Below are 27062 nucleotides of genomic sequence, written 5' to 3'. Positions count from 1 at the left end.
CAGCCATGCCTCGTGGCTTCTTTCCTTTTTGTCCCTTACTGACTGAACGGGTTTCCTGAGTGTTGTTCCTTACAGCTTCTACGTAGTAACTCTTCCTGTTATGTAGCCCTATTGTGTTAAAGGCCTTACGACTGTAATACATCACCTTATGTTGCCTCTAGAGGTGACCTGAATCAGGCTTGTCTACAAGGTCTCTGGCAAGTTTGGCCAATTGCCACGACACGTTACCAAGATGCACACCGGGCGCGATTCATCTATTCAGTAATGAAAAAAATGAATGTATGAACGAACGCATAAAGGTAATTTGTCATCATTGTTGTTCCTTGTTGTGTGCAGCGGTACTGACCAGTGGAGACGGCATTGCCCTGCCCCAGAAGGTTCTGTTTTCCCCGGACCGCCTCAGCCTGAAGTGGAACCAGGTCCATCGCATCGGGGCAGGCCTGCAGAACCTCGGCAACACCTGCTTCCTCAACTCGGCCATGCAGTGTCTCACCTACACCGCCCCGCTCACCAACTACATGCTGTCCAGGGAGCACTCCAAGACATGTACGTGAGCTTGCACTGCTTCTGATCTCAGCACCGCAACGTCATTCAAACTGTTTGGTTGGTGTCACTCACTTGTTTTTATGTCGCAGCCAATGTTTATGTGGAAAATCTGTGTTTGGATCTGCGTGATTGTGTCTCTTGCGGTTAATGCTGTTTTATTTCTTCAGAACCACTTACAGGTTGTCTTGCAGTGGAGAGCCCTAACTTAGCTCTCCTGTTGTCCATGTGTGTGTGTAGGTCACGAGCCAGGCTTCTGTATGATGTGCACCATGCAGAACCACATCACCCAGGTGTTTGCTAACTCTGGCAATGTCATCAAGCCCATCGGCGTTCTGAACGAGCTCAAACGTGAGTGACCCCCCTCTTGGAAAGGGTGTCTGGCAAAGAGCTATCCCTTCAAAACATGATAGGTGGCGCTGTCCAGCCCCCCACTACACTTTGTTTTTGGAGGGAAAACTTTCCCTCCAAGTTTTCACAGGACTTCTCACATGATTAGGCACAGTATTTTTTGGAGCAAAGAAGTAGATGGTTTGAATTCAGCAATAAATACCAACTGGCAAATTAACAACCAAATCCAAACTCCCATGTTCGTTGTTGTTTGGGTGGGTGTTTGCTCCAGTGTAGCCCCTTATCCCATCCTCTTGTGGAACTGGTTTACTCATCGTTTTCTCCCTCCTATCCAACAGGGATTGCCAAGCATTTCCGCTACGGGAGCCAAGAGGATGCCCATGAGTTCCTACGCTACACTGTGGATGCTATGCAAAAGTCCTGCCTACCTGGAACCAAGTAGGTGCCTTCTTGTCTGGAACGTCCTGTACAGACACAGCTAGAAAAGTGAAATTCAGCCAATACATGCCGTCATACAACGACAGGCGCGTTCAACCCGTGACGTAGCAACATACTCGCATTCACCATGTCATTCGCTAGTTCTGTTTAGTCTTCAGACGCAACCAGGAAGTAGTCACACATCTGAATGTAATCTTGCCTACTACCACCCAGTGAGCCTGTTGATAGTTGGATAAGGTGGAGGTCATCCCAGAACATGCTACCCTGAAAACAGACTAGATAAGGAACCTCTGGTGCCAGGCATGATTTCTTACTCTTACAACAGGTCGCCTCTTTCAGTAATTACTCCTGCTCTATTTCACCTGCAGTATCTTCTTTCGCTTTCACTCTCTCTGTTTCTTGCTCTCTTCTTTTCTAAACGCTGTTAAGATTCAGTGTTTTGGTTCATTTCTCTTTGTTAGGGACGCCGCCGTGGTGGCTTATAGCGCATAACACTAAAGCTAACACTACTCAACTCAGGGGCCCCAGTTTGATTACGACCAGGGCCGCTTCACGCATGTCTCCTCTCTCACTGTCTTTCTCCCTGCTTTCCCGTCCCTCTCCACGACTGTCTCTATAAACAACGTTGACACAAGTCTTTTTGTAGATCTTCAGCATCTAGTTATTGTCTGATGTGTGATTCTTGAGACCGTTTTTTCCCGCTCCAGGCTTGACAGGCAGACGCAGGCAACTAGTTTCATCCATCAAGTTTTTGGGGGATATCTAAGGTCAAGAGGTTAGTACTCGTGACCTCTTTATGGAGCTTAGCGTTTACTCTTTCTTTTGGCTAATACCATCAAATGAACTACCATCAAATGAACTACCATCAAATGAACTACCATCAAATGAACTAAACGGGAGGCTGACAGTTTGTTCTCACCCCTTCACAGTAAAATGTCTAAACTGCAAAGCAGTCTCTGACACCTTCGATCCCTACCTGGACGTTGCCTTGGAGGTCAAGGTAACTGTCCACCACCTGATGCGTCAGCCTAAACCTGACAACCAGTTTGTTAGAGAGGAGTGTGTGGGTGTGAGCATTTCTTGTGTGTCTGTGTGTCCCGTCCCCCCCCCCCTGCAGACTGCTCCCAGCATCACCAAGGCCCTGGAACAGTTTGTGAAGCCAGAGCAGCTGGATGGGGAGAATGCCTACAAATGCACCAAGTGAGTTTACTCAACAACCGCAAAGTCTTTTCGATGTTTGTCCTGAATCCCTCAGACGTTGTAAATGGTCATCCTCGACCCACTGTTGTGAGTGTTTAACTGAGCCCAGAGTGTGTGTGTGTGTGGTGGCCTGCAGGTGTAAGAAGATGGTCCCTGCCTCCAAGAGATTCACCATCCACCGTAGCTCCAACGTCCTCACCATCTCACTCAAGCGCTTCGCCAACTTCAACGGGGGCAAGATTGCAAAGGTACCAGACAAGCACTTACAAGCTCTGCTTTCCTGTGTCACGCCCAGTTGTGTGTGTGTGTGTGTGGGTGTTTCACGCGGTAACCCCCCCCCCCCCCCTCCCTCTCCCCCTCTGGCAGGACGTGCGGTACCCAGAGTTCCTGGACCTGCGCCCCTTCATGTCCCAGAGCCATGGGGAGCCCCAGGTCTACGCCCTCTACGCCGTCCTGGTCCACTCTGGCTTCAGCTGCCACGCCGGACACTACTTCTGCTACATCAAGGTGACACACACACGCTCTTAGAACTGAACTGACGTAGCAGTAGTATTTATATCAGAGATGTGTGTGTGTGTGTTTAACACAGCTCTTCCTGTCCCTCCCTCTCTCTCAGGCCAGTAATGGTCAGTGGTATCAGATGAACGACTCCACGGTGGCGGTCAGTGACATCCGCTCGGTCCTGAACCAGCAGGCCTACGTTCTCTTCTACATCAGGTACCCGTCACCGCTCTGCTGGCCCAGCGGTCCGCTAGGTAGCATGCGTGATCCCTCCCCCCCCCACGCGTCCGTGTGTCCTGACCCCGTTATGGTGCTCCTCAGGTCCCCCGAGCTGAAGAACGGGGGAGATTACGGCCACCCGAACCGCAACCCCGGCCAGTCGTCCCCGCGGCCGCCCGTCCTCACCCCGCGCCTCAACACCGCGCCCCGGCACGCACACGCCTCCGCCGGCTTCATAGGCCCGCAGCTGCCCCCTCACATGTCAAAGGTAGGGGCGGTACACACATGGTCATACACGCGTGCGCAGATGCGCACACAGCTGTAATGAGTCTGTGTCACGGGTTTTGTTTCCTCAGAACACCCTTCTCATGAACGGGAACGGCTCTCTAAGGGATCACCCGCCTGGCTCCAAGCCCAGCACCAGCACTGGAGGCCCGGGCAAGAGCGCCCACGGACTCCTCGCATCCTCATCCTCTTCCTCATCCTCCTCTCTCTCCCGGCCCACTGGGATCCCAGAGCCCGCAAAGCGCCAGAAGCTCTCCTTCTTCATTGGCCAGGGCAAGCAGATTCGCCCCTCCTCCTCCTCAGGCCCCTCCTCCTACTACGCCCAGCCTTCCTCTTCCCACTCTACCTCAGACCCCTCGTCCGCTCAGCACCCGCCACGCGTGAACGGCGGCCCGGCCGGTAACGGGAGTCAGGGGGGCAGCGCCGCGGCGTTCCTGGTGCCCTATGAACACGAGTCGTCGGAGGAGTCGGACCAGGAGGCCGCTGGCCACGAGAACGGCCTGGGTAAGGCCCGCCTCAACGGCAGGAATGGGGGAGGGCCCGTGTACGGCCCCGCCCCCCGGCCCCAGCCGCCCTCCAAGACCTCCGGGGAGGCGGGTCAGCACCACAACGGAAACGGCAGTAACGGGAGCCCAGCCTCTAACGGCGTGCCCAAGCCCAGCGTGCCCAAGCCCAGCCAGAACGGCCACCACAAGGTCAACGGAGACCAGATCCCCGACAAGGTCAGGGAGATCCACTTGATCCAGCTTCCGTTCACTTTCTTCTAACCAGCTACGCTGATAATAAAAGAAGAGCCTTAAAGTGTTGATTTCAAATGTTGCACGATGGTACATGCGTTTTAACGCTTGCCTTATTCATTTGTTTGTGTGCTTTGCAGGTGACTGAAAATGGCCATGGAGTCTTGTCCAGCACGGTGAATGGCCAAGAGTCCCACCATAGTCAGACCACCCCCACCCAGACCACGCCCCCTGTCCTGAGTGAAGGACTCCCCTCTCCCACACCCGAGAGACCCGCCTCCGTTAACGACATAAGGGCTACCCCTCCCTCGGTCCCCACACCCCCTGCTGCTAGCACTCCATCCTCATCGGCCGCGGCCACTAAGACTGACGCTGTGACCGACGCCTCCAGTGAGGCTGCATCCTCCTCCTCTTCCCTTTCAGCTCCCGCCATCTCCACAGCCTCGTCCCGACCTCTTGGCCCCCCCGTCTCCCAGCCTCCTCTGGGCCCGGAGCCCAGGGCTTCTGTGCCGGCCCCGGCCCCACGCGGGGAGCACGGGGCCGGGGACAAGGCCAGGGAGCTCCTGAAGCCCCCCCACAGCAACGGGCTGGGGGGAGAGGAGACGGCAAGCCCAGCTCCAAGGAGGAGAGACGCTCATCCAGGGACAGAGGCAGACCGTTCGCCTCAGAGAGAGACCGGGAGAGAGACCGCCTCTACTCCTCCGACAGGGAGCGGGACCGAGACAGAGAGCGCTACCACAGGGACAGAAGCCGGGACCAGGACCGAGACACAGGCCGCTACCGCTACCGGAGGGACCACAGGTCGTACCGGGACCGCTCGTCCAGCCGCGACCGCCACCACAGGGACTGGGACTGGGAGCGGCGGTGGGAGAGGACGGGCCACCACCACCCTCGGGACTGCGACCGAGACCGCTGCTCTCACCACTACCACCAGCGCCCACGGGAGGAGCGAGACCGGGAGAGGAGGGAGCACAGGCACCACGCCCACCGAGACGACCCGCACGGCAGCCGGAGGAGCAGGGAGGAGGGCAGGGAGAGGGCCTACCTCGTCAAGCAGGAGCAGACCTCCCTGCCCCGTCAGAGCTCCAGCAGGACCACCCACTCCCCCCCGTACCCCTCCGCCCCCCTAGGGGGGTCGGCCCTGAGCAGCCAGGACCCGGGGAGGAGCCGGGGCGCCGAGCGGGAGGAGAGCTCAGAGGAACGGCTTGCCAAGAAACACAAGAAGAGCAAGAAGAAGAAGAAGTCTAAAGATAAAGAGAGGCTCCGTAAGCAAAGGTTGGTGTCAACACAGATCACTCGGAACATCCCCACACCTCCTTTTGATTGGATTGTAATACCAGAGCAGGTGTTTTTGTTGTTGTGTCATTCCTATTTACTGACGGATCCCCTTCTTTCCTTTCCTCTCCGCTCCTCCCTCCCCCCTCCAGCAGCTCTGACGTGGAGTCCTCCGACCGGGACGAGGGCGGCTCCTCCTCTAAACACAAGAAGAAGAAGAAGAGGAAGAGGCGAAGGCACGACACGGAGAGCGAATCGGAGAGGTCGGAGGTCGAGAGCCGCACGACCCAGAGTTCCGAGGGGCAGCGGGGCCACGACCAGAGGGCGGGCCACAAGCGCCAGCACCACAACCCGGGGAAACGCCGCCGACTGGACGACGACGACGACGTCCATGAGGGCCACCTCTCGTCTGGCCACACGTCCCCCTCGGCGCCAACCAGCAGTGGGACACATCACCATCTGAATGGACACACAGGTACTGTAGAGACGGCAGCCATTTAGCATGCACTGTCTGCTTGAAACAATCTGGCGGAATGACCAAGTGTCTGCACCTGATCCATGTATGGTTGAGCGTTGTGGCTGTAGCGTTGCCATGACTCATGATGATACCTATGCATTTGCTCGCTGATTGGTCAACGTGTTGTGCATCTTAGGTAACGGTTTCAGTCGACCCGTCGGAGACTCCCATGGAAGTTCTACCAACAACACGTACTCAGACATGAGACACTGAGACAGTCTCCTCTCGCTAATAGAACAATGTAAGTGACCTTATACCAACCTGTGATGCACAATGCTCTTCAGTAATGATGGTTGTTGAAGTAAGGCGGCTGTTCGTTGGTTGTTCGGACTTGCTGTAAGTGTTGACGTAAATTATTTCCTTCTGAATGTCTTGACACTTCTCTCTCTTCCTTTCCTTTTAGACTTTGAATACTGTACAAAATCAACCTTTTATGGAAAATTTAAATTCAGCAGCAAAGGAATGAGATCCGCTTATTTGAACGTGGTGCTTAAATCATTGGAGGAATATACTGTATTTTTACCACCTGGAACAGAAATGTTTTAAAGATTCTAGATTCTCTTTTTTTTATGTTTGATTTATTTTTCTTCTCCTAACTCATTGTTTGACAGTGAACCCTGTCTCTCAATGGCCATTTATGATAAAGAATTAATATATACTTGTACTGTAAAGACACGAAAACAAGGAAAACAACTTCAGAAGCCTGGAGCTTGACCACCTCACCTGCTGCTCAGTGGAAGACTCAGGACTTTCAACTTTGACCTTAGTTTGAAAACAAGACTTTAAGAACTTGTAAGGGTCACCTGGTTATAAAAGGAAAAGAAGAAAAAAAAAAAACCTGAAAAAGACATGAACTATGAACTGCAAGATGTGATGTCATATCTACAAATCTGTTGGATGAAGGGATGCCTCGAGAGATCTGTCCTCCGTCTAAAGAGGAGGAAGACGAAGGAGGGATGGAAAAATGAACTGAAGATGAGCCGAATGTGGTGGGACCTTCACCTGGACAGACCTTCACCTCCACACACCTGGACAGACCTTCACCTCCACACACCTGGACAGACCTTCACCTCCACACACCTGGACAGACCTTCACCTCCACACACCTGGACAGACCTTCACCTCCACACACCTCCAGACAGGACGTTTTTTCTTCTCTCTAAAGCCTAAGATCTTTCGAGCCTCTTACAAGGTGTCTCTTTGTCTTTCCCTTTATTCTATCACATTTGAGCTATTCTTTACTTTAAATCTCATTATTCGAGCATTCAAAAAAGCATAAATGTTGATCATGTTAATACATAAGGACTGTGGAACTTTTGAGTTTTGCTTTTTAAAGAAATTCAGTTTTCTTTTTCTTTTCATAGCGTCCATAAGAAATAATACTGTGAATTTGATTTTTGAACTGTAGTATCAGTTATCTTTTATACTTAAGTAACAGTCCTGTATCAGGAGAACCAATAGAGAACTGCTTTTTCTGTTGTCATATTGGGTTTTTAGATGATTCTGACGTGGTCCTGCAGCCTCTGTTCTGTGGACATACGGGGGGGGGGGGGGGGGGGGGGGGGGGGGCTGGCGGGGGGGCTGGCGGTTTGCTCTTTTTTTTCTACATTTTCAAAGACAAAAAAAAAAAAGCTGAAGGCAGTAATGTTAAACCTTTAGTTCTTCAATAGCATGTCAGATTTATACATTGTACACGTATGTTGAAAAAAAAAAGCCTTAAAAATACAGTTGTTAATGCCAGAAATTGTAACTCTCTCCCTATATATATTTATCACTTTGTTTACAAGCTAGTTTGTTTGTATGAGTGCAGGGGGGGGGGGTGATGGAGATGGAGGCATGCATCTTGGAATAGTGGGAACCAGTGTTGGTTGGTGTTCTTGTGTGACTGCTCTCCACTGTGCGGAGACCGCTTCCACAGGAGGGATTGAACTTGTTCTGTGAACGCTTGACTCTGACTGACTGGATTCAGGGCTTGTGTAATATATTGGTGGAGTCATGTTTATTGTTTTCTAAATACTCCCTTGTTGTGACTGAAAAGGTCTGGACAGGAAAAGCTTGATTCTTACTGCTAATCCACTTCACTCAGTATTGAAAACAATACCAAAGACTAGTTCAACTGGATTTCTGTTTTTCAGTTTTAGGAACAAATGTGTACACAGAAAGCTCTGAACATTGTCTTTTATTCCACATCTTCATTGATAACATGTCAGAGTCTGTTACACATACATACAAGTCCATCTGAGCTTATTCCATTGTAGAAAGGTCCAGTCAAATTAGTTTCACCTCAACACATTTCAGGTCCAACCCATACTTACTCAGTGGGTTTTTCTGACCAATCCCATGTCCCGGACCCGGTCTTGGCTATAATAATGACAAGTGTGGTTCTTATGCAGGATGAGGAGTGGTATTATTCTCCACTGCTCTGGGTGGCAGTTCAGGGTTTATTCCACTATGTGAAACTGAATTGTGAAATGTGAACTGGTGTTTAAAGGCTACAGTCTACACATGCTACAGAAAACCAATACAAACAGAAGCTGTACATTATATACATGCATTGTTATGGAGGGGTGGGGCAAGAATCCTTTCTTTTTGTAATTATAGAAAAAATAAATATAAAAAAGAAAATAACCGATTATAGAGTTGAACCTTCAGTACGAACAAGCATCCCAATGGCTGTTCTCAACACACACACACGTAAAACAAGAACATATCAATATAATGTCTATAACTGGGTACTAGAATATCAGAATAAACATTGTATTTGCATCACAGTCATTTTGAGGGGATAGTAATCAGACCAGCTGATTAATATATTTGAGGGTCTTCTGTGATTGGCTTGCAACAGCCAGCAAAGAAGGTCACATGTTCTAATCCCATCAGAGAGGCATCTCCACTACTCCACGTCTGACCAGACCGTAGATACACTGATGGGGTGGGGGGGGGGGTTAAAGATCAGGGAGGATTGACAGATCCTCTATATTACACACACGCTGCCACTGAGACGTGTGCCTGATTTATTTGACCATTATTATCTGGATGAGCTGGATGATGCTGTTTCATTTGGCCACTAGAGGGCAGTGCTGTCAAGTGTCTGTATCCTGGTCTCCATGTGTCTGTGCTAAGATCAGGCCACAGCCAGCCATCAACAAGTCTCAGATTTCTCCCTTGACCGTGGGTGGACTGTGACCTAGAAGCTAAGAAGACTCCTTTTGTCCCTGGGCCACGGATGATGATAATGATGATGAGGGCCCAGTCTGGATCGGTGTCATATTGGCTGTTGTTCCTGTAATGCTGCCCAATGACTGCACCTCAAGTCACACCAGTCTGTGATCCAGTGACCTCGTCCCTTCCTAAGTCCTCCTGAAGGAACACGACCTTTGCTGGTGTCAACGCTGCTGCTGGGGGGGTCGGGGGTGGGGTCAGGGGTGGTTTGCAGTGGTCAAGGGGGAGGGGTCACTTCTTATTGGCTATCCTTCGTTTCCTGGTGGCCAGCATATCATAGAAGGGGTCCCTGCTGATGCTGGCTCTGCGGGAGGAAAGAGAAGGAGGTTACACTGCAAGTCAGAAGAATCCCGTTTATTTTCCAATTTCCATGACACATGGAAACAATTACAAGTCTGCTTAACGGCAGAGCACATCACACTCGCGCTGAGAAAACAAAGCTATGTTTTGTTGACCAAATGAGCGTGCTGTTCATAGAGGCTGTATACACCCCCATATTCCCTGAGAGACTGGAGGGAGGAGGGGAGCTGGAGGGGCCCGTTATGTCGAAAGAGCACCATGTCCTGTTGGAGTTGGACTGTGTGTGTATCCTCTCTCTCTCTGTCTTTGTCTCTCACATACACCCACACACAAACTACAGGCCAGTAATAAGAATGAGTTGTCTGCTGTTTTCCCCACAGCAGGGACAACGGACGTGCTGAGATAGCCGTCACTGTGTGTGTGAGATTCTGACCACAGGACTGGCAGTCACCCTGGCTACAGCTGAGTCAGGGGCCAGTGTGTGTGTGTGTGTGTGTGTGTGTGTGTGTGTGTGTGTGTGTGCGCGCAACAGGAGTGCCTGCCACCGCCGGCTGACTCAGGGACAGAGAGTGTGGAAGCCAGCACTTCCATGACCTGCTCTGTCGGTTTTCCTGTCCCATTGCATGGCTAGTCAGCAGCTTTAACTCAAGTCTGATCAGGCCGTGATGGAAGCCCATGAGGAATCTGAAACAACGAACCAGAATCATGCTTGTACGAGGTCTCTGCATCACCATCTGGATCACAACCTCTCAATGGAACCTAGAAGTCAAATATCACCCATCTCTTTGGAGCAGTGATAAACACAGTTAGCATTGTCCTTTGCCATTGCAGACCTCAACAAACCATCGCACTGTCCTTTCTAATCAGTTTTAGATAACACAGCAGTTACAAACTACGCCTGAGTGACAATTAGATCAGAAAATCCATGATTTCCATTCCAAAACGAAACGGCCAATTCTAATGAGGTATCTACAGGAGGGGATTGGATGACCTAATCTAATATTTCTTTGTGAGTTATTGATCAGTGGATGAGCTGGACCAGAGACCAATCAATTCCCTTCCTCTAGGCCCAGTCTGGTAGCTCTCATAACTGCCGTCCTCCTCACCCAGATACACTCTGGACAGGATGGGTAAACAACAGTAGAAAGACAGGACTGAGGCAACATTTATAACAAATCAAATGGAGGGAGGAAAGTGTGTGTGTGTGGGGGTGTGTTTTCTCTATCCTGTCCTTATCCACAGGAAGCTCGCTGAACCTCCAGGGAGGCCATATCACCACAGCCCACAGACTTATCTGACATACTGTGTGAGAAAGAGAGCCTTTCTGACACGTGTGTGAGTTTTCCAGTCTGTGTGTGTGTGTGTGCGTGCGTGCCTGTCTAAGTGCTTCACACAGTCAAGGTCAGGCATGGGAAGTTTACACATGGGGCAGCTGTAGTGCTACTCTAGTGTAAGAGGACATGGGCATGCAGGTTGTGTGTGTGTCTGTGTGTGTCATTGAGTGTGTGTGTGTGTGTTTGTGTGTGTCATTGAGTGTGTGTGTGTTGTGTGTCTTACTTGATGGATTTGATCCACTCTTCTTTCTCCTCGGGCGTGGGCGCCGATATCCTGTACACCACGTGGTTGCCCTCGACGACCCGGCCGTCGGCCTCCGTCTTGCACGCCTTGATCACCTGACCCTTGTGGTTTGGGTTGTAGAGCTCAAAGCAGTTCTGAAGGAGCAACAGGAGTAGCCATGGTTACCATCATCATCCTCATACTTGAACTAAGACATCTCTAGCATTTATAAAAGCATTACTGTGTGACGTGGGAGGGAGGAAGGAAAAGACAGAACGAGAGAGGAGGGAATTCTTACAGGTTTCCTGGGCTCATCCACCTCTCTGATGCTGAGGTTCTCCAGAGGAATAATCCCTCTGGGTTCCTTGTCCTGCAGAAACACAGAGCACGCAGAGCGATTAGAACATCCCCCATGCACCCATAAATATCCTTTGCGTTCAGTGTATTGGACTGCACCATTCTGCCATTCTCTTCATTTGGAGCGTCCACTACAGTGGATGAATCAGCCTTCCTGACACTGGCTAATCAAGCTAACAGTGATGGTTGACCCAGGTCACAGAGAAGAGAGGGCCTGGGGGAAACATAACCAGACCCCCACAGAGGGCTGCTATTGTGTCTGGTCCAGGGGAGGTCAGAGGGGGGTCGGGGCTGAGACCTTGAGGAAAAGCCCCCCGCCGTCTCTGGTCGTTTTCTTAATGAAAGAGCACAGCAGGGAGAAGACGCCTAGGGGACAAGGGGACTTGGGGGGTGGCGGTGGGGGGGGTTGAGGGTATGGGTTTGCATGCTTGTTTCCATGCGTGTGTGATTGTGATGTTGGGGGAGGGGTTGAGCTAGACTGGGGCTCGGGGCAGGAGGGCGGATGGGGAGGTGGGGGCTGGGCGTGAGGGAGAGGGGGAGGGTTAGCAGGGTGGGGGAGGGCTACGCTGAGCTTAGCCGGACCAGATGTGCAGCAGACCTCCAGATGTTTCCCAGGCATCCTCTGTTAATTGCTGGAGGAGGGGTGGGGTTAATTTAGGTCAAAGGGCTGCATGTGCTAAAGACGGCGGTGACCTGCAAACTCACCGTTGTGTATTCAAAGTAGTAGAGGCAGTTGTCTGTCAGAATGAACCACCTCCTCTTCCACGTTTTAACTCGTCCACCTGCGGAGAAACACCATACTGAGTCATCCACGTTCAAATGTGGCGAGACAGAGAGCAGAGCGGAGCAGGGCAGCCATGCAGTTAGCTCAACAACAGGCTCTAAAACAGGCTTTCTGACGGCACTTTTGTTCACGGCTAAAATGAGACTGTAAAACGCAGGCCTTGTGAGACGAGCTCTACATGAGGTGGTCCTGTTGGGTCCAGACAGGCGGTTCTACCCACCCCCCAGGGGGTCACACTCTCCACACGCCACGTCTGGTTCTGATCACCAGACGACCCATTAGGCTGATTCGATAAGGGCTCGAACACAACCCCCACTCCCCTCCCCGAGAGAGAGAGAAATGCAAGCCTAAAGGGGAGGACCTGTGAGGTGTTGCTTGTGAAAACATTGAAATGTGGGTTCAATTTGTGTAGAAATCCCAGAAATGTGTGCATTCCTGGGCCGGAGCCTGGGGAGGGGTTTGTTCAGATCATGTGCCTCAGAGATGCAGTACCAGAACTGACGCATTTTAGCAACTTCTTATTCCTCTGGTAAAGCAACTGACAACGGCAGATCTACATTGTCATTCACAGCCGCCCACTCGCAAAAATCTCAAGTGGAATAGTGCTCCTTTGGTTGTATCATGTATCAGGGTCTAAAAGATCCAGCTCTTGTTCCCGGAAAAATACATTCTGTGGCCAAATGATGAAATAACACATCATTGCGACCAGTGAGGGAAAAGACTGAGCGACAAAACACATTTATCTTTCAAAAATACCCTATTTTAAGATTATCAATCTGTGAGTCAACAAATACTCTAGATTATACTCACAGATGTCGAGATTATTGGGATTATCAGTCCAGTAATTAAATCGCAAATGATGCAAACATTTGCTAATCCACGCAATTACTAAAAAAAGAATTAACTATACAAATGTGTAAAAGAACGTTTTGAAACCAAATACCCATGGCAAGGACTACATGCTAGATACCAAGGAGTGATAGTCCTATGACATCACCCACAGCCCATTCAAATCATACAGGCTTTGGCTGCGACTCCATCCCAGCCAATGCATGTCTGTCTGTTTACCGAGCTGACGGCTCAGCCTAATGACTCAGTTAACTAGGCCGTAAAAAGACCATCATTCCTCCATCAGGACGCTCCAACTGAGCTCAAAATAACATGTGGTGATTCTCCAGAAGAGCTGGAACTAAAATAATCTGGCGAGCGTGGCCAGTGGGATGGAAAAAGATTGGGCCTGGCTGGAGAAGCACAAGGAGAGGAGAGGGAACGAGGGGAGGAGTAAGGAGAGGGAACGAGGGGAGGAGTAAGGAGAGGGAACGAGGGGAGGAGTAAGGAGAGGGAACGAGGGGAGGAGTAAGGAGAGGGAACGAGGGGAGGAGTAAGGAGAGGGAACGAGGGGAGGAGTAAGGAGAGGGAACGAGGGGAGGAGTAAGGAGAGGACATCAAAAGAGGGCCTTATTACTCTACAAGATCAGAGCATACAGCAGAACATGTTCACAGTGCAAACACCCTCCCAAACACCACTGACAGTAGAGCTGCAACAGCTAATTATTTTCTAAGTCAGGTGACACATGCAGGTGGCGTTGTAGTGATAGAGCCCCTTGTAACATAACATAATACTCAGTATCTCTTTAACCTAGCAAAGCAATACGCCAGGACTGTGTGTGAATAGAGAGCAGACTGAGCAGAGGAGCACCGAGGTTCCGCCACCATGAGAGATCAAAAAGACCCTGAGGAGATAACCTTTCACCCCTGACAACCATGACCCATCACCTCCTGACAGTCATAGCCCATCACTTCCAGACAACCAAGCCACTAACAAGCAGGCAGTTACAGAGGACAGCCAGGGGTGGGGATCAGAGCTGGGCTCAAATCACTTTAAATTCAGTCGATTCAGGAAGTTGAAAGAAACACAAAAACTGTGATACAGATGCCTTCTCGTTGATCAAAACTTGAATCATGAGACAATAATTTTTGTTTGAAATCTGAATTGAAAATGAATGGAGCCCTTTCCTGATAAATATACACACTATGTTGTAGGAGGTAAAGAGCTCATGTTGGCATTGATGACCCCCCCAGTAGGAGAAGGAAGCGGGTGTAGAGGAGGAGGGGTAGTGAGTACCTACCTCCTAGAGTGGACAAAGTAGGAAGAGCCAATCACAGAGCAGAACAGAACAAAGGTGACAGGTGAGAGGTCAAAGAGTGAGAGTACAGGAGCAACATAGAATCCACTAATCACAGAAAACACAGACAGCAAAAACATGAATTGAATCACAGGACGGGTGGGAGGGGGGGGGGGGGGGTTAGAGACAGACAGACAGACAGACCAGACAGACAGACAGACAGACAGACAGCAATAAAGAGAGAGAAAATCCACACACTAAACATGGGGTGAAACGAAAGGACAATAAAGAGACACACAAGAGTGTGACTGTTTGGAATCATTTCTCAGTCTGTGATGGGGTGGTTCTGTAGGTTCACATGCCCATAGGTACACAGTGAGGGACACACATCTTCATGAGTGTTATCTTGTGCATCGTGTTGAGGTGGGTTCCATGTTCTCACCCAGTTTCAGTAGCCAGCCCTCTCTGTCTGGGTTGAAGAAGGTGTGTGTCAGGTCATTCCCATCATCCTCTGGGATCTTAAAGGGTTCGTTCTTGATGCTTTCAAACAGATTCTGGGGAAGAACAACAAGAAGATATACTTAAGACAAAGGCTTCATGTGGAAATAAGGATACACACTCAAATATACCCTCATCCTCCTCCATCACACACACACACACACTCAGACTGACCCTGAGCAGCTCCTCAGGCAGGTCGCCCCCCTCGTTGATGCCTCTGTTCATGGAGATGAAGCGCTCCACAGGGGGCTTGTCCCTCACATTGGGGTTGTGCAGGCTGGTGTTCAGCATGATGATGGCGAAGGACAGCACGTAGCAGGTGTCTGCACACAGCGACGGACAGCAGAAAACACTTAACTTGACTTTCATTCCATTTTCACACCAGTCATAGGTTCACAGCTGGTCTCTGCCCTCCTTCCTCAGCCATACTATATTGATGAGCCCTAACTACTGCACTGAAGCTCTGTAAAGAATCCCTTTCACAAAGAGAGAGCATGAGAGGGGCATGAATAGCAGAAGTATACCCTGATCTAGTACATTCATTCCCAGCATCAGACTTCATCTCTGTTCCTCAAGGCCAACCACACAAATTCAAGGAGAGAGCTCAGTCGACAGATCACTTATGTTCAGTATGATTGTGGTGGTCGGGGGAGGGGGGGGGGGGTTAAAGGTCAAATGCTGGGTCTCTGACCTGTGGACTGGAAGACCCCAGGGTTACACTGGCAGTAGCGCGAGGCAAAGGACTCCATCATGCGGTCGATCTTCTGGGCCTCCCCAGGCAGACGGAAACTCCACAGGAACTGCCTGAGACGGGGCGAACGGGAGGGAGAGAGGAAGACAGTTAGAGGGGGGAGAGGGATTTAGGGGATTGAGATAGAAGGAAGAAGCTTTTCACATCAGTAGTGTGGAAGGTGTGTCCCGAGTTCAATCTGGATAAAGCAATAAACCTTGACTTTCTCAGTTGTCGACTGCTGATGGATATACCATGCCACTGACCTGAGGGCTTGCACCAAGTTGAGGTCGGCAAACTCATGCAGCTCCACAAAAGCATGGAGCACCTTGATATTGAAGTCATCTCTGGGGAGAGAGAGAGACAGAAAGAGAGAGAGTGAAAGAGACAGAAAGAGAGAGTGAGAGAAAGAAAAATAAATTAAATTGGATAGGAGAGAGAAAGAAAGGTATATCCATTAGAAAATGTTGCTTTTTCCTTTCTCATTCACAGGAATAACACTACTATCCAGGGAATTTCAGAATGCCCAGATGCAGGTACAGGATCTCCAGACACAGCATGAACTAAAGACAGGAAAAAACAGTATTTCCTTTGAGGAAGCACTTTCCGAACATCATTCCTATTTCTCTGAATTCCACACATTTTTGGGGCTTTCACTGATAGAGGAAAGGAGGAGGTGTCTGGAAGCAGTCTGACCGGCTGGCGTCTAGACACACCTGGACGTTCTCATGACTTAGATGTTGTCTTCTTGAACCAGTTAAGGCAAGCATACTAGGTTCTTCTTCTGGATTAGATGGATAGGAAACCCAAAATGAAGGACCAAAGCAGGTCTGTCTGTGAGTCACTTGTACCTCCACGCTCCACCCTGGGTTGGAACATTTTTGTATCGAATGTCGTTCACAAATTTCAGATGTCGAGAACAGGGAAATGTGGTGTTAATGGAAGACGACTGTGTGCATAGTTAACAGTTAGCACATGTTGTGTGTAGGTGGAGGGGCTCTCTTGGGGGGTGGGGGGGCTGGTATCAACAGGATGTTGGGATGCCATGATGTCTTACACAGAGAGTGAATAATTGTTGCAGTCTGTGTTATTGTCTGTGTGTGTGTGTGTGTGTGTGCGCGTGTGTGTGTGTGTGCAGAGAGTATTGTCTGGCAGAGACAAAGACTCACTGTCAACAGGGTAAACCAAAGATGCGGAATGAGAACAGAATTGCTAACACATTTACCACAGCAGCCCACCATTTGTCTCTGTGTCTCTCTCTCTCTCTCTCTCTCTCTCTCTCTCTCTCTCTCTCTCTCTCTCTCTCTCTCTCTCTCTCTCTCTCTCTCTCTCTCTCTCTCTCTCTCTCTCTCTCTCTCTCTCTCTCTCTCTCTCTCTCTCTCTCTCTCTCTCTCTCTCTCTCTCTCTCTCTCTCTCTGTATATATATTTACATATTTAGATCTCCTCTCCTTCCCTTCCTCACGCCTCTCCGCCTTTTCGTTCACTCTCAACCCCTCTCCTTTTCTCTCTCTTCCTCTGTCCCCCACTGCCCCTCTTCATCTCTCCTTCCATCAAACCTGTAATTAACTGTTGAGTAATGATAGGCTCCAGCTCAGTTAGAGCCATTAGCTAAGTACAGCCTGGGCAGACCCCCGCTCAGCTCCCTCCACCTGTGATTGGGTTTCCCCAGAGAGTGGGCTGTCTCTTTGATGGCCCCCCCAGGATTCATGCCAGCCAGAGGAGGCAAACAAAGAGTTTCCACAGCTTTAGCAGGCACAACCCTTGTGTTGATGACTAACTAACCCCGGGGTAGGCACACACAGTTACACCCGTATCACACACACAACCGAACCCACACACACACTTAAGCTTGATCACAGTTGACTTCGTGGGTACAGTATACGTTTGGATTCTTTTTTTGGGGGGGGGTAGTCTCCAGGGTTGTGTTTCAGGAAACGAAGCAATGGTTTTTACATGGCTTTCTACTCTTTTGTGTGTGGGTTGGGGATGGGGGTGGGGGTGGGGATGGGGGTGGGGTGTGTGTGGCGCTCAGGTGGCCACATGGGTGGCTTTTGGGGAGAAGACGACCAGACACATGTGGCCACAGTGATTTGTATTCCAGGGTAACTGGTGTCTGCTTTCATCAATAAATCCAGCCCATGATATTCGTGGAGATGGCCTCAGATCCACAGGACAGCCTAATCACTAAGGAGACATCAATCTGGTGGCCTGCGGAGGAACAGGACAGCAGGGGAAAACAGTTTCTCTGTTGCAGCTTGATGGATGGATCAGGCTTACCACAGTGTGTGTGTGTGTGGGTGTGTGCATGTGTGTGTGTGTGTGTGTTTGTGTGTGTGTGTGTGTGTGTGCATGTGTGTGTTTCTTACCGCTCTCCAAGGTAGTCTCCTATGGCTGTCTTGTTGAGACCCTCTCCCTTGTAGAGGAACTGGGAGATATCTTCTGGTGTGTGTTGCAGGAGGTCATTCTCTAAGAGGAACTGGATCCCCTGGAACACATACAAGAACACGCACCCACACACACGTGCATTACTATCAGTATCAATTGAGGACATTGAGGGAAGAAGCATTTTTCAGGTCAAAAGAAGAGCAGGGACACTTTTCCAAGGGGAGACCCTGGAGACAAAACCAACCATAAACGTACCTTTTTAGGATCCATATTAAATTTCTTCCTGCCCATGGCAATCTGCTTGTTCCTCTGGGATGTTTTACTGTTAAAGAGGGGATTACGATGAGAACATCACTGATCTACTGTCTACATAAGACATATATGGCCCATACACACACAAAGCAAGGTCGCTCACCTCTCCCCTACACATGTCAGTTGCTCAATCTCCGTCATGACTTCGGCAATCTCGAACTTCAACCGCTGTGAGGTGGAGAGAACAGAAATACACTCAAGAGATCTGGAAAAGGGATCCATTGTACAAAGCCAAATACACAAGTAGGCCTATAAGTATAGCTTCTGTATTTTTAAATCGTATTTGAGTCCGTCCACGACGCACTGGATGCTCATTGGATGCTCACCTCGATGTCATCCAGCAGCTCCCTCTTCCTGCGTCGGATGTTGGACAGCTCGTCTCTCTCCTCGACAGACAGATCCTCCGGCACTGGAATAGATCACAGATCTAAGGATCAGTGGACCTACTCTCCCAGATTAGTGGTCTCGTTCTCACAGTGCATCTACTGTAAAGAGGATGCCAATCCCAGAAGGCATCAGCACAACCACCCCCCTGCTTCATACAAACATCACGGATACATATGAACCAGGTCAGCTGATCCACACTGTTACTATCTACTGTACGACCAAGATCTCAGAGGAAAGAGTGATGACATCCAACCATTTGCCTCTTTCTCTTGATTTTACCCAGTTTAGCTGAAACACATCAAAGCAGAAGCACACTCTGCTTAATTAACAAGAGAGGAGGAAAGACTGTCTTAATAATTCCACTTGAAAGTGATCCGCCCCTCCCCCCATCCTACGCTCAGAGGGATATTCTATTAATAAAGCCAATCCTGATTAAGTTTCCTTTCATTAAAAGGGAATTTGGTCAATGAACGCAACCTTCACCAACAAGACACAGCCCATGAGCCCAGTGGATTAGACCTAAGGAAGAGGGGGAGAGAGGAGAGAAAAGGAGGAGAGAGAGGAGAGAGAGAGAAAGAAGGATGAGAGGGAGAAGAAGAGAAAGAAAAAGAAGGAGAGAGAGAGAGGAAAGCCTGTGTGTGATCCAGCTTCATTAACCCAGCCAACAGCCAGATAACCGCCTACCCCTATTCCCTCCAGACCTTCCCCCAGAACAGTGAGCTGACATGGCCTTCAGAGTCTCTGTTCAACGTGTACACTTGCTACTGCAACACACAGAATCAGTGAGCTCTGTTTCTGATAAGAGGAAAAATGGGCCAATTAAAAGTGAATAAAGTCCTCGAGCTCCCACAAAATCCAGTCGTGATTTGTCCGTTTGTAACTGAAGACTTCTATGAGGTACCTTACGCTTCCATCAAAAACGTCAGAACACACAAGAGATCTGACAGATTTTGCAGGGTGACTGTGTGTTTGATGTGGGAGCATCACAGGTAGCACCAATGAAACCACATGGAGTATACTCATAACATGGTGTACAACTTCCTTACAAAAAGACAAATGGTTTCAACAACTTGATCCGACTCTAAGTAAAGCAGTCTAATGATGTGTACTGCTTATGTAAGGCAGTGCTGCCCAGGCCAGCCGGCAGGGCTGGACAGAGGGACACCTCAGGGGTTTCCTGCTGCTGACCTCCTTCACAATAGCAGAGGATGTGGACCAGAGTCACACTGACTGGACTTGGACATGGCTTGAACTTCACTGGCATGAACATGAAGTTGTTAATTAGCTCAGCTAACCTCGGGGGGTCCCTGGCCCTGCTTACACAACCAGTGACTGTGAACGCCTTGGGTGTGAAGAAAATAATTTGTTTCTTTTCTTGCGTTTTGGGTTCATCAGTTCATGTGTGACAATATGTAGTTACGCTGTTTTGTTTTGTTTTTGAGGGGGGGGGGGTGTTTATTGACATGTAAGGTGAGTGAGCGAGCGAGCGAGCAATATAGCCTCTGACTCAATGACAGAGAGAATTAGAGCTTAGGCACACACCTGATGCTAGTGACCAGTTCAAGAACATTGTTATCCCCCAATTAGTCATTCAGACTCCCCAAAACCATGCTGCCTTTTCTGACTCACCCAGAAGATGAGCCCACAATATGTGTGCAGTCGCATGCTGAGCAGGCCATATCTGAGAAACTAAGCAGGGTTGGAGCCACTGGGGTCAACCATGCCGGCTCAAACCAGACCAAAGCCTAGTCTGGTGGAATGTCTATTTCGAAGGATGATCTCGGTGAGTGACATCATCACTGTCAGAGCTAGACTGGACCTGGACAGAAACATCAGGTCTAACAGTGGCATTTGTTGTTTGTTAAGAGTGGTGAGTATATAAGTAGCTAACACTACTTTACTACATTACCTAATACGGTTTGGACATTTCGAGTTTGTAACATTAGTGATCGGTTTATATGGACTATCTCGAACAGATCACATACATACAGCTTTAAGGTGTGTGCTACTGACAATGGCAGTTACAAGGCTTGAATTTGCCTGCCATGACTGTCTAAATGGCCATATTGCTCATTATTAGCTACTAATCAGCCAAACAAATCCAGTCTTTCATTTGTGCCATGGATTAAGTACCTACGATATGGCAACATAATTATCTAAAGCCCTTTTGAGCGTTCTAGAACGTTCCAAAAACGGTTGAGCTGTAAGAAGTGTTTGAAGCCCAGGGTTGAGGGTGCAAATCGGCTGCCAAGGGTTTAAAACTCCAACATGTGCCCAACAGAACAGAAGCTCTGATCATGCCTCCCTTCTACCCCCCCAAAAAACAAATCCGCTTCAAAAAAAAACAAATCTCCCAAATCTCCTTTTAGGGCAATAAATCTCTAGTCCCTCCTCACACCCAAAACAACCAACTGTTCACCTACTGCAACTATGGAGCTCATATTGAGACTACACGCACACACAGACATACACATGCGCGCACACACGCACACACACAACACGGTTGACTAAGTTCATAATTGAGCAGAGCGTCTGAGAGAGGTCCTACAGTCTTGTCAAATCTTCCCTGGTTTGGTTATTCATGTACTTTGCCAAACAGTGCAGCGCTAAGAACGATGAGTATGTGAGTATGGAAGGCCACAATACCTCTTTTTCAAAGCCAACAAGGTCCATTTCAGTCACGTTCCAGCCAGGGGTTGACTGCAAAGTAATCCTGTTTTTAGTCGCAGGGGGATGACCCATTCACTCATCCCAGCTTGGCCTTGCCTGGCTGGGGCAACAGAGAAGGACTGAGTCCCTGAGCCATAGAATTCACCCCAATCCAGCTCACTTAACATGGGCCAGCTTCCCAGTTTCCTATCTTGTGATGGGCTCTGAGTCTGTAGCTGGGTAATACTCTGGAGACTGAGAGGGACCTCTGCCAGTACCTCTCTCCCCTGGAGCAGTAAGCCGAGGCAGGGAGGCTGTAGCTGAGACCCCTGCTCTTCTGGATCTCAGGCTCCTGGCCATCAGCTAGAGCCTGCTGCCCCCAATCCCTCTAACTGTATCCCACCCCAATACACACTCTTCACTACACACATGTACGGGCAATGCCAGCTGGCGTTAATCCCAACACACACACACACACATCTCCAGCCCTTAAGCTTTATCTGAGCATGGTGGTAGTAGCATAGTGCAAGTGAGATGGACCCAACACGCAGATGTTGCTGCTGTTAGGTCCCTCTCCTTCTCTAACGTGTCAGTGGAGCTGACCAACATACAGAGAGCATGCCAGCACTAACAACACCAGATGTACAATATTCTAGCCTTTTTCCTATTTTAAAAACACAACACAACCAGGCGGGCTGACCCTGGGGTTCATGTTTGGGACCTTAGAGGCATCATGTAAGTGTGTGTGTGTGGTTGAGGGGGGTAAGAGGGTGATATTGTTGTGATATTTCCAAGCCTGGCAAGAGAGCAAGAGATGTTGGAGGTAATATCTGGGGTCTTAACCACCCCTGGGGACCAAGAGAGGGATCGAGAGCGGAGTTAGACGGTCAAGCACTGATTGGATGGTTTAATCTGCTGTTTTAGGGAACCCCTAAACCAGCCCCCCAACCCCTCGGCCCCCTTCCCAGGACAAGGTCTGGGTACATCATGTCCTCCTTATATCGCACATCTGCTCAGTATCATGGGGATATCTCCATGTGATTAGATAAACACCTCATCCAGCAGGCTCTGCCCTATGCCCCAAGCACAGCCCTACTGCTGATTGCACCAGGAGATATGAAGCTGCTGATTCTGGCAAGCAGAAGTATGTCTGGTACCAAGCCCTGTGTGTGTTCTTCTGTGGAGGTCCTGGAAGTTGAGGCTTGTCCAGCCTGAAACAACACTGTCTTCGGTTTAACTGTCTGAGTCTCACAAGATCAGACCAAAGAAACTTCACATGAGTCAACACTGAGTTGACCCAAGTCACTTCAATTTTTTTTCACTGAGAACTTCTTCACTTCTGACCAGGGTGAGGGTCTTTCTGCAGTTGTGTGTTAGTGACGGTAGCAGCTAGACACACTGCGGCCCCTATCAGTATACGACCGCAAGTTCTCCACCAATGAAAACACAACAAAATACAACAAAATAACCTAAAAACCTAAAGTGAGGGTTCTAGTGCCTGGTCAACTAAACCCAAGAAAGGAAACCGAGAGAGCAGTTCCAACCCAACAGGTCTAGCCAAGACACACACACACACACATCTCCATCTTTCTATCTGCTATCTATTGTCTTCTTCTCTTTCCTGTTCTTGTTTTTGACCCCACCCTAGTCCCCATCCCTTTCTCTCTCTACTGTTCTCATTCAATTACTCACAGACAATGGGATGTGGGCTACATGTGATTCAACAGAGATCTTCCACAGAGTGCTAGTCTGACAGTGCTAGTCTGACAGTGCTAGTCTGACAGTGCTAGTCTGACAGTGCTAGTCTGACAGTGCTAGTCTGACAGTGCTAGTCTGACAGTGCTAGTCTGACAGTGCTAGTCTGACAGTGCTAGTCTGACAGTGCTAGTCTGACAGTGCTTGTCTGACAGTGCCAGGCAGTGTAACGACAACAACATGTTGTCCCCACTACCATGGCGATGACAACAACCTGGGAACTTGGGAAGCATCTCCAGCTATTCATAATCAGGTCCACATTCAGCCTTTCTTCCTTCCTTCTCTAGGGCTCTCATTTGACCTCCAGTCCTTCATGTATCTTGTCTCCTTCCCTCTTACTCCGTCTTCCTCCTCCAGACACTTGTGTACTACACTTCTTCTGCCTCCCTCTATCCCTGTCCTTTTTTTATTTCACAAAACCAAGTATGCTGCCAAAGCCAGCCCTAGAGCAATGTGTGTGCATGTGTCTGCGTATGTGTGTTTGTGACACTAATCTCCCAATGTTGTCCTGCAAAACACTGTAAACATATCTTCTTAACTGTAAAAATGAAGTGCATTCTTTTCTAAATCTCCACTAAGCTCTTGAACAACGCAGCATGGTAGGGCCCCCGCAAACTCGACATGGAACATCTCAAATCAACATCAAGAACACTGAGAATTATGCAGAAAAGAACTGGACCAGACCTTGGTTCAGTCCAAAACTAAACAAAAAAGTCCCATTTGAAGAGGATGGACGTCACACCTTACGTAAAGAATCTTGGCATTAAACAAAAACAAATACCGATAGGCGAAGGTAACCTACTAACCCCACCAAGGATTCTCCTCCTCAGACCAGACTAACACCAAACTACCTCTGTAATGTTAACCTCAATCCTTCAGGAGAGCCATCATCTCTGAGAGAAAGAGAGAGAGAGAAAGAAAGAGAGAAAGAGAGAGACACCTGGTTGGGAACCAGAAGCTGCTGTGGTCCATCTATCCACCACCTGTTTGGAGCCTGCCAGCCAGCCTGAGGCCCAGGAAAAGCTCCAGCAGCCCACAGTGTGCCACTAATGACTCCCTAATGGCCTCCCCGCCTCCACCCTCCAGCCACAACAAAGATGGTGCCCCAACCGTAAAACTCCCTCATACATCTTCAACCCAGTAGACTCCAGAAAACCACAAATGTTGGAAGGGGGAGGGGGTTCTGGTCCCTTAGTGTTCCTCAGGATGACCTTGAAATCGATGTGTTGATAGATAAAGCAGCTTTGTCATTTGTCTAGACAGATAACTTCTACATGAACAGTAGCATTTCTTTTCTAGGTAAGAGGTACAACACAAGACATCAGAGTCAAGATGCCTGTTTCAGATAAGCAATGTCTTTTAACACACCACCTTACTAGCAGACTTCTACCAACAAACACAACCACACACTTACACATATGCAACACACAGATGCTCGCACGCACACACACGCGCATATACCAAGCGCAGAAAAAGAATGGAAGGAAGGGGGGGGTTTCCATTTGGCTATTCCCACGGTCAGATAGATTAGAGTGTTGAGAGAGGTTATCAGAATTTTGACACACTGGCAGGTCAAACACACACACACACACACACACACAAGCACAGACAGCACTTAAAAACCTCCATTCACATAAGCTTCCCCCACTCCCAATTTCTCCAACAGCAAAGGCAAAGCTGAGATGCAGTGACGAGACTGAGTAGGATATCTACTCTTTTTCAGCCTCCCAGTCAGCATCATCCAGCAGCTACCTGGCCAACAATCTGGCCAACCAGACTCTTTCCATTACTGCTTCCCCGTTCCCATTCTGCAACCACACCATCGTTCTAAAAATAGGACTGAAGCAATACAAGCACTTGTGATTTACAGGCCGCTGCTGCCTAGCATGTAAACAGCAGAGAGGAGATGAGCTCCCTACTCCTGCAGACCTTGTAAACACACAGCACTCGAGTCCATGTATTAGTCCGATCATTCACACTAGCCTAGTTTCCCCAGCAATGCCTGTGTTCGGTTCTGATGGGTTACCATAGTCAGTCAGGTAAGACCGATAGCAGACAGACAGAGAATCAGTACTAGTCAGTGACTAATAACCTCAACCCATTCTAATCCTTTGTCATCACATCCTTCTGTTGGTTCTTTTTCCATGCTGTTTAGGAAGATGATGCAAAACAAATGATTGACTGAACAACTTTGACCATATGTTGCATGCTGACGCACACATACCCTGGCTGCTGGGCATATTGCAATACATCGGATGTCTGAAAGAAGATTTGAGATAAGTATGCTAGCATATGCAATTTGGGTTTTGTGCGTGAGCGTACACATGTGTTTTCTTATTGTTCATCACCATAAAGTGCTGCACATAGTATTTTCCATGCTCTTATCACAGTTGTCTAATTGACACACACACACACACACACACACACACACTGTCGGACTGATATGAATCAGACTCTTTCAAAAAATATAAGAATCTACTAATACCCATCAAATAACTTGCATCTGTTTCATCATGTTCCATTATTAATTTCCCATCCACTCCATCATCTATCTTCAAAGATAAGCAGTGTATCAACAGGGATTTGTCGTCCGCACATCAGCACACCACACCGACATGCTCAGTGCTACATTAATCCCATCAGTAATGAGTCACTGTGTGAATGTAATATGAAAAACTGCTACCCAGTCCCAGTGACATTTACTGAGTGTTGAAGATGTTCCTTTCCTTCACCCACAGGCAGTTGAGGGGGTTGTCTTGGGGGGGGGGTGAGGGGGGTTAGATCAACAGGATGCTCTGGTGGAGAGCTGTAGATAGGAGCAGGCTCCTGCCCACCCTGCCTGCATCTGCTAATCTCTCACGGTTTAACTGCAAAATCACTCGCTTAGAGACGTTGTTTACACCACATTAGAATGGTCTTTCCCAGACCCAACTTGGTAGAGAAGATAACCCAGTGTGTGTGTGTGTGTGTGTGTGTGTGTGTGTGTGTGTGTGTGTGTGTGTGTGTGTGTGTGTGTGTAAGAATGTGGATTCATTGGAGTTCCACTACTTCTAAACTGAATATCTGTTCTTCTGAAGACCATCCGACCGCAATGTCCGTTTCTGTAGTAAAAAGGATGCAGTTATCTTATCAATTTCACCCGTTTAGGGCTTTTGGCGACCACTCAACAAGGACTTCGTGATAGTGAAAATAAGCGCAAAGCTTTGAGAAAACTTCAAAGTGTTGCAGCGCTACATCAAACAGAAGACGCCTGACACTGCGGCGTGGATTTTCCACAGACAATTCTCAGAGGGTAGTACTGTAGCCCGCACACCATCATCATAAGCATCAGTTGTTCCTTTTGATGGGGACATGACCAGTCCCTAGATCCTACTGGATATACGTGACAACCAAATGTTTTCACTGCAATATAATAGGATATATTTTAAACAGCTCGTGGAATCCCATCAGTACTCTTGGAAACTCTGTCAGGTAGCACCATGAAGACATACTGTACATTGGATACACTGTAGTGCCTGTGACTCGGCTCCCGTGCTCAGCAGCATTATTTCAACCGCTGTGTAGCCTACACAGCTTAGGTTGGCAGAGGGGGTTGTAGCGATTCATCAATATAGGTCGACTCACCGTGATTGTCTTCATCCATATTGAGCATGTAGCGACCACGATAAATCCAGGAAACGGTGTGCTCCGTACAGATATCAAGCTGGATTAATTTATTTCAACCGAAATAATCGGCAGTTGTTTTATATTTTTGCTACCAAATAAATGTGCAATGCACACGAAAAATGCAAACGCATGGATCAATTAAAATATATTCTTAATAAGCAGTACCGTATCAACGTAATTTAACACAAAAATCTTAATCTACAGAACGTTTTAGAGACAGGATCAAATGCGACTAATATCCCTCTTCTGGCTCAATTGAATCTACAG

General features: G+C 48.8%; 2 protein-coding genes across 2 annotated transcripts in view; one reads left to right on the top strand and one right to left on the bottom strand.

Moving 5' to 3' along the window:
- usp42 (ubiquitin specific peptidase 42) overlaps positions 1-8694 on the top strand; it is a 10764-nt gene extending 2070 nt beyond the window's left edge. The window contains 16 exon segments of the mRNA XM_084670381.1: positions 337-546; positions 784-894; positions 1233-1332; positions 2040-2107; positions 2262-2332; positions 2450-2532; positions 2669-2780; positions 2899-3039; positions 3149-3249; positions 3355-3520; positions 3609-4259; positions 4415-4711; positions 4714-5549; positions 5702-6024; positions 6203-6307; positions 6470-8694. Coding sequence (XP_084526507.1) covers positions 337-546; positions 784-894; positions 1233-1332; positions 2040-2107; positions 2262-2332; positions 2450-2532; positions 2669-2780; positions 2899-3039; positions 3149-3249; positions 3355-3520; positions 3609-4259; positions 4415-4711; positions 4714-5549; positions 5702-6024; positions 6203-6279 — 3347 coding nt within the window. The 3' untranslated portion in view covers positions 6280-6307; positions 6470-8694.
- Positions 8231-27062, bottom strand: LOC146259872 (cytohesin-3-like). Its single transcript, XM_084670379.1, has 13 exons — positions 26754-27062; positions 18665-18747; positions 18442-18506; positions 18282-18348; positions 18008-18126; positions 15907-15987; positions 15602-15714; positions 15085-15233; positions 14855-14966; positions 12208-12284; positions 11444-11515; positions 11146-11300; positions 8231-9592 (listed from the first exon to the last, which is right to left on the bottom strand). Exons 1-13 carry the CDS (start codon positions 26779-26781, stop codon positions 9520-9522), a joined length of 1194 nt encoding a protein of 397 aa, XP_084526505.1. The 5' UTR covers positions 26782-27062; the 3' UTR covers positions 8231-9519.

Source organism: Hypomesus nipponensis, chromosome 13 (assembly GCF_054491055.1).
Source record: "Hypomesus nipponensis isolate SF chromosome 13, ASM5449105v1, whole genome shotgun sequence".
In the NCBI taxonomy this organism is placed as follows: Eukaryota; Metazoa; Chordata; class Actinopteri; order Osmeriformes; family Osmeridae; genus Hypomesus; species Hypomesus nipponensis.
This window is presented reverse-complemented; position numbering and strand designations above follow the sequence as displayed.

Excerpts from the sequence above, each read along its gene's own strand:
- LOC146259872 (XM_084670379.1), bottom strand. The coding sequence starts at position 26,781 with ATGCTCAATATGGATGAAGACAATCACG. Across the intron at positions 15,988-18,007 it reads GGAGACTACCTTGGAGAGCG|AGATGACTTCAATATCAAGG; the intron begins GTAAGAAACACA and ends CTCTCTCCCCAG. Across the intron at positions 12,285-14,854 it reads GGGCTGGCTACTGAAACTGG|GTGGACGAGTTAAAACGTGG; the intron begins GTGAGAACATGG and ends GTTTCTCCGCAG.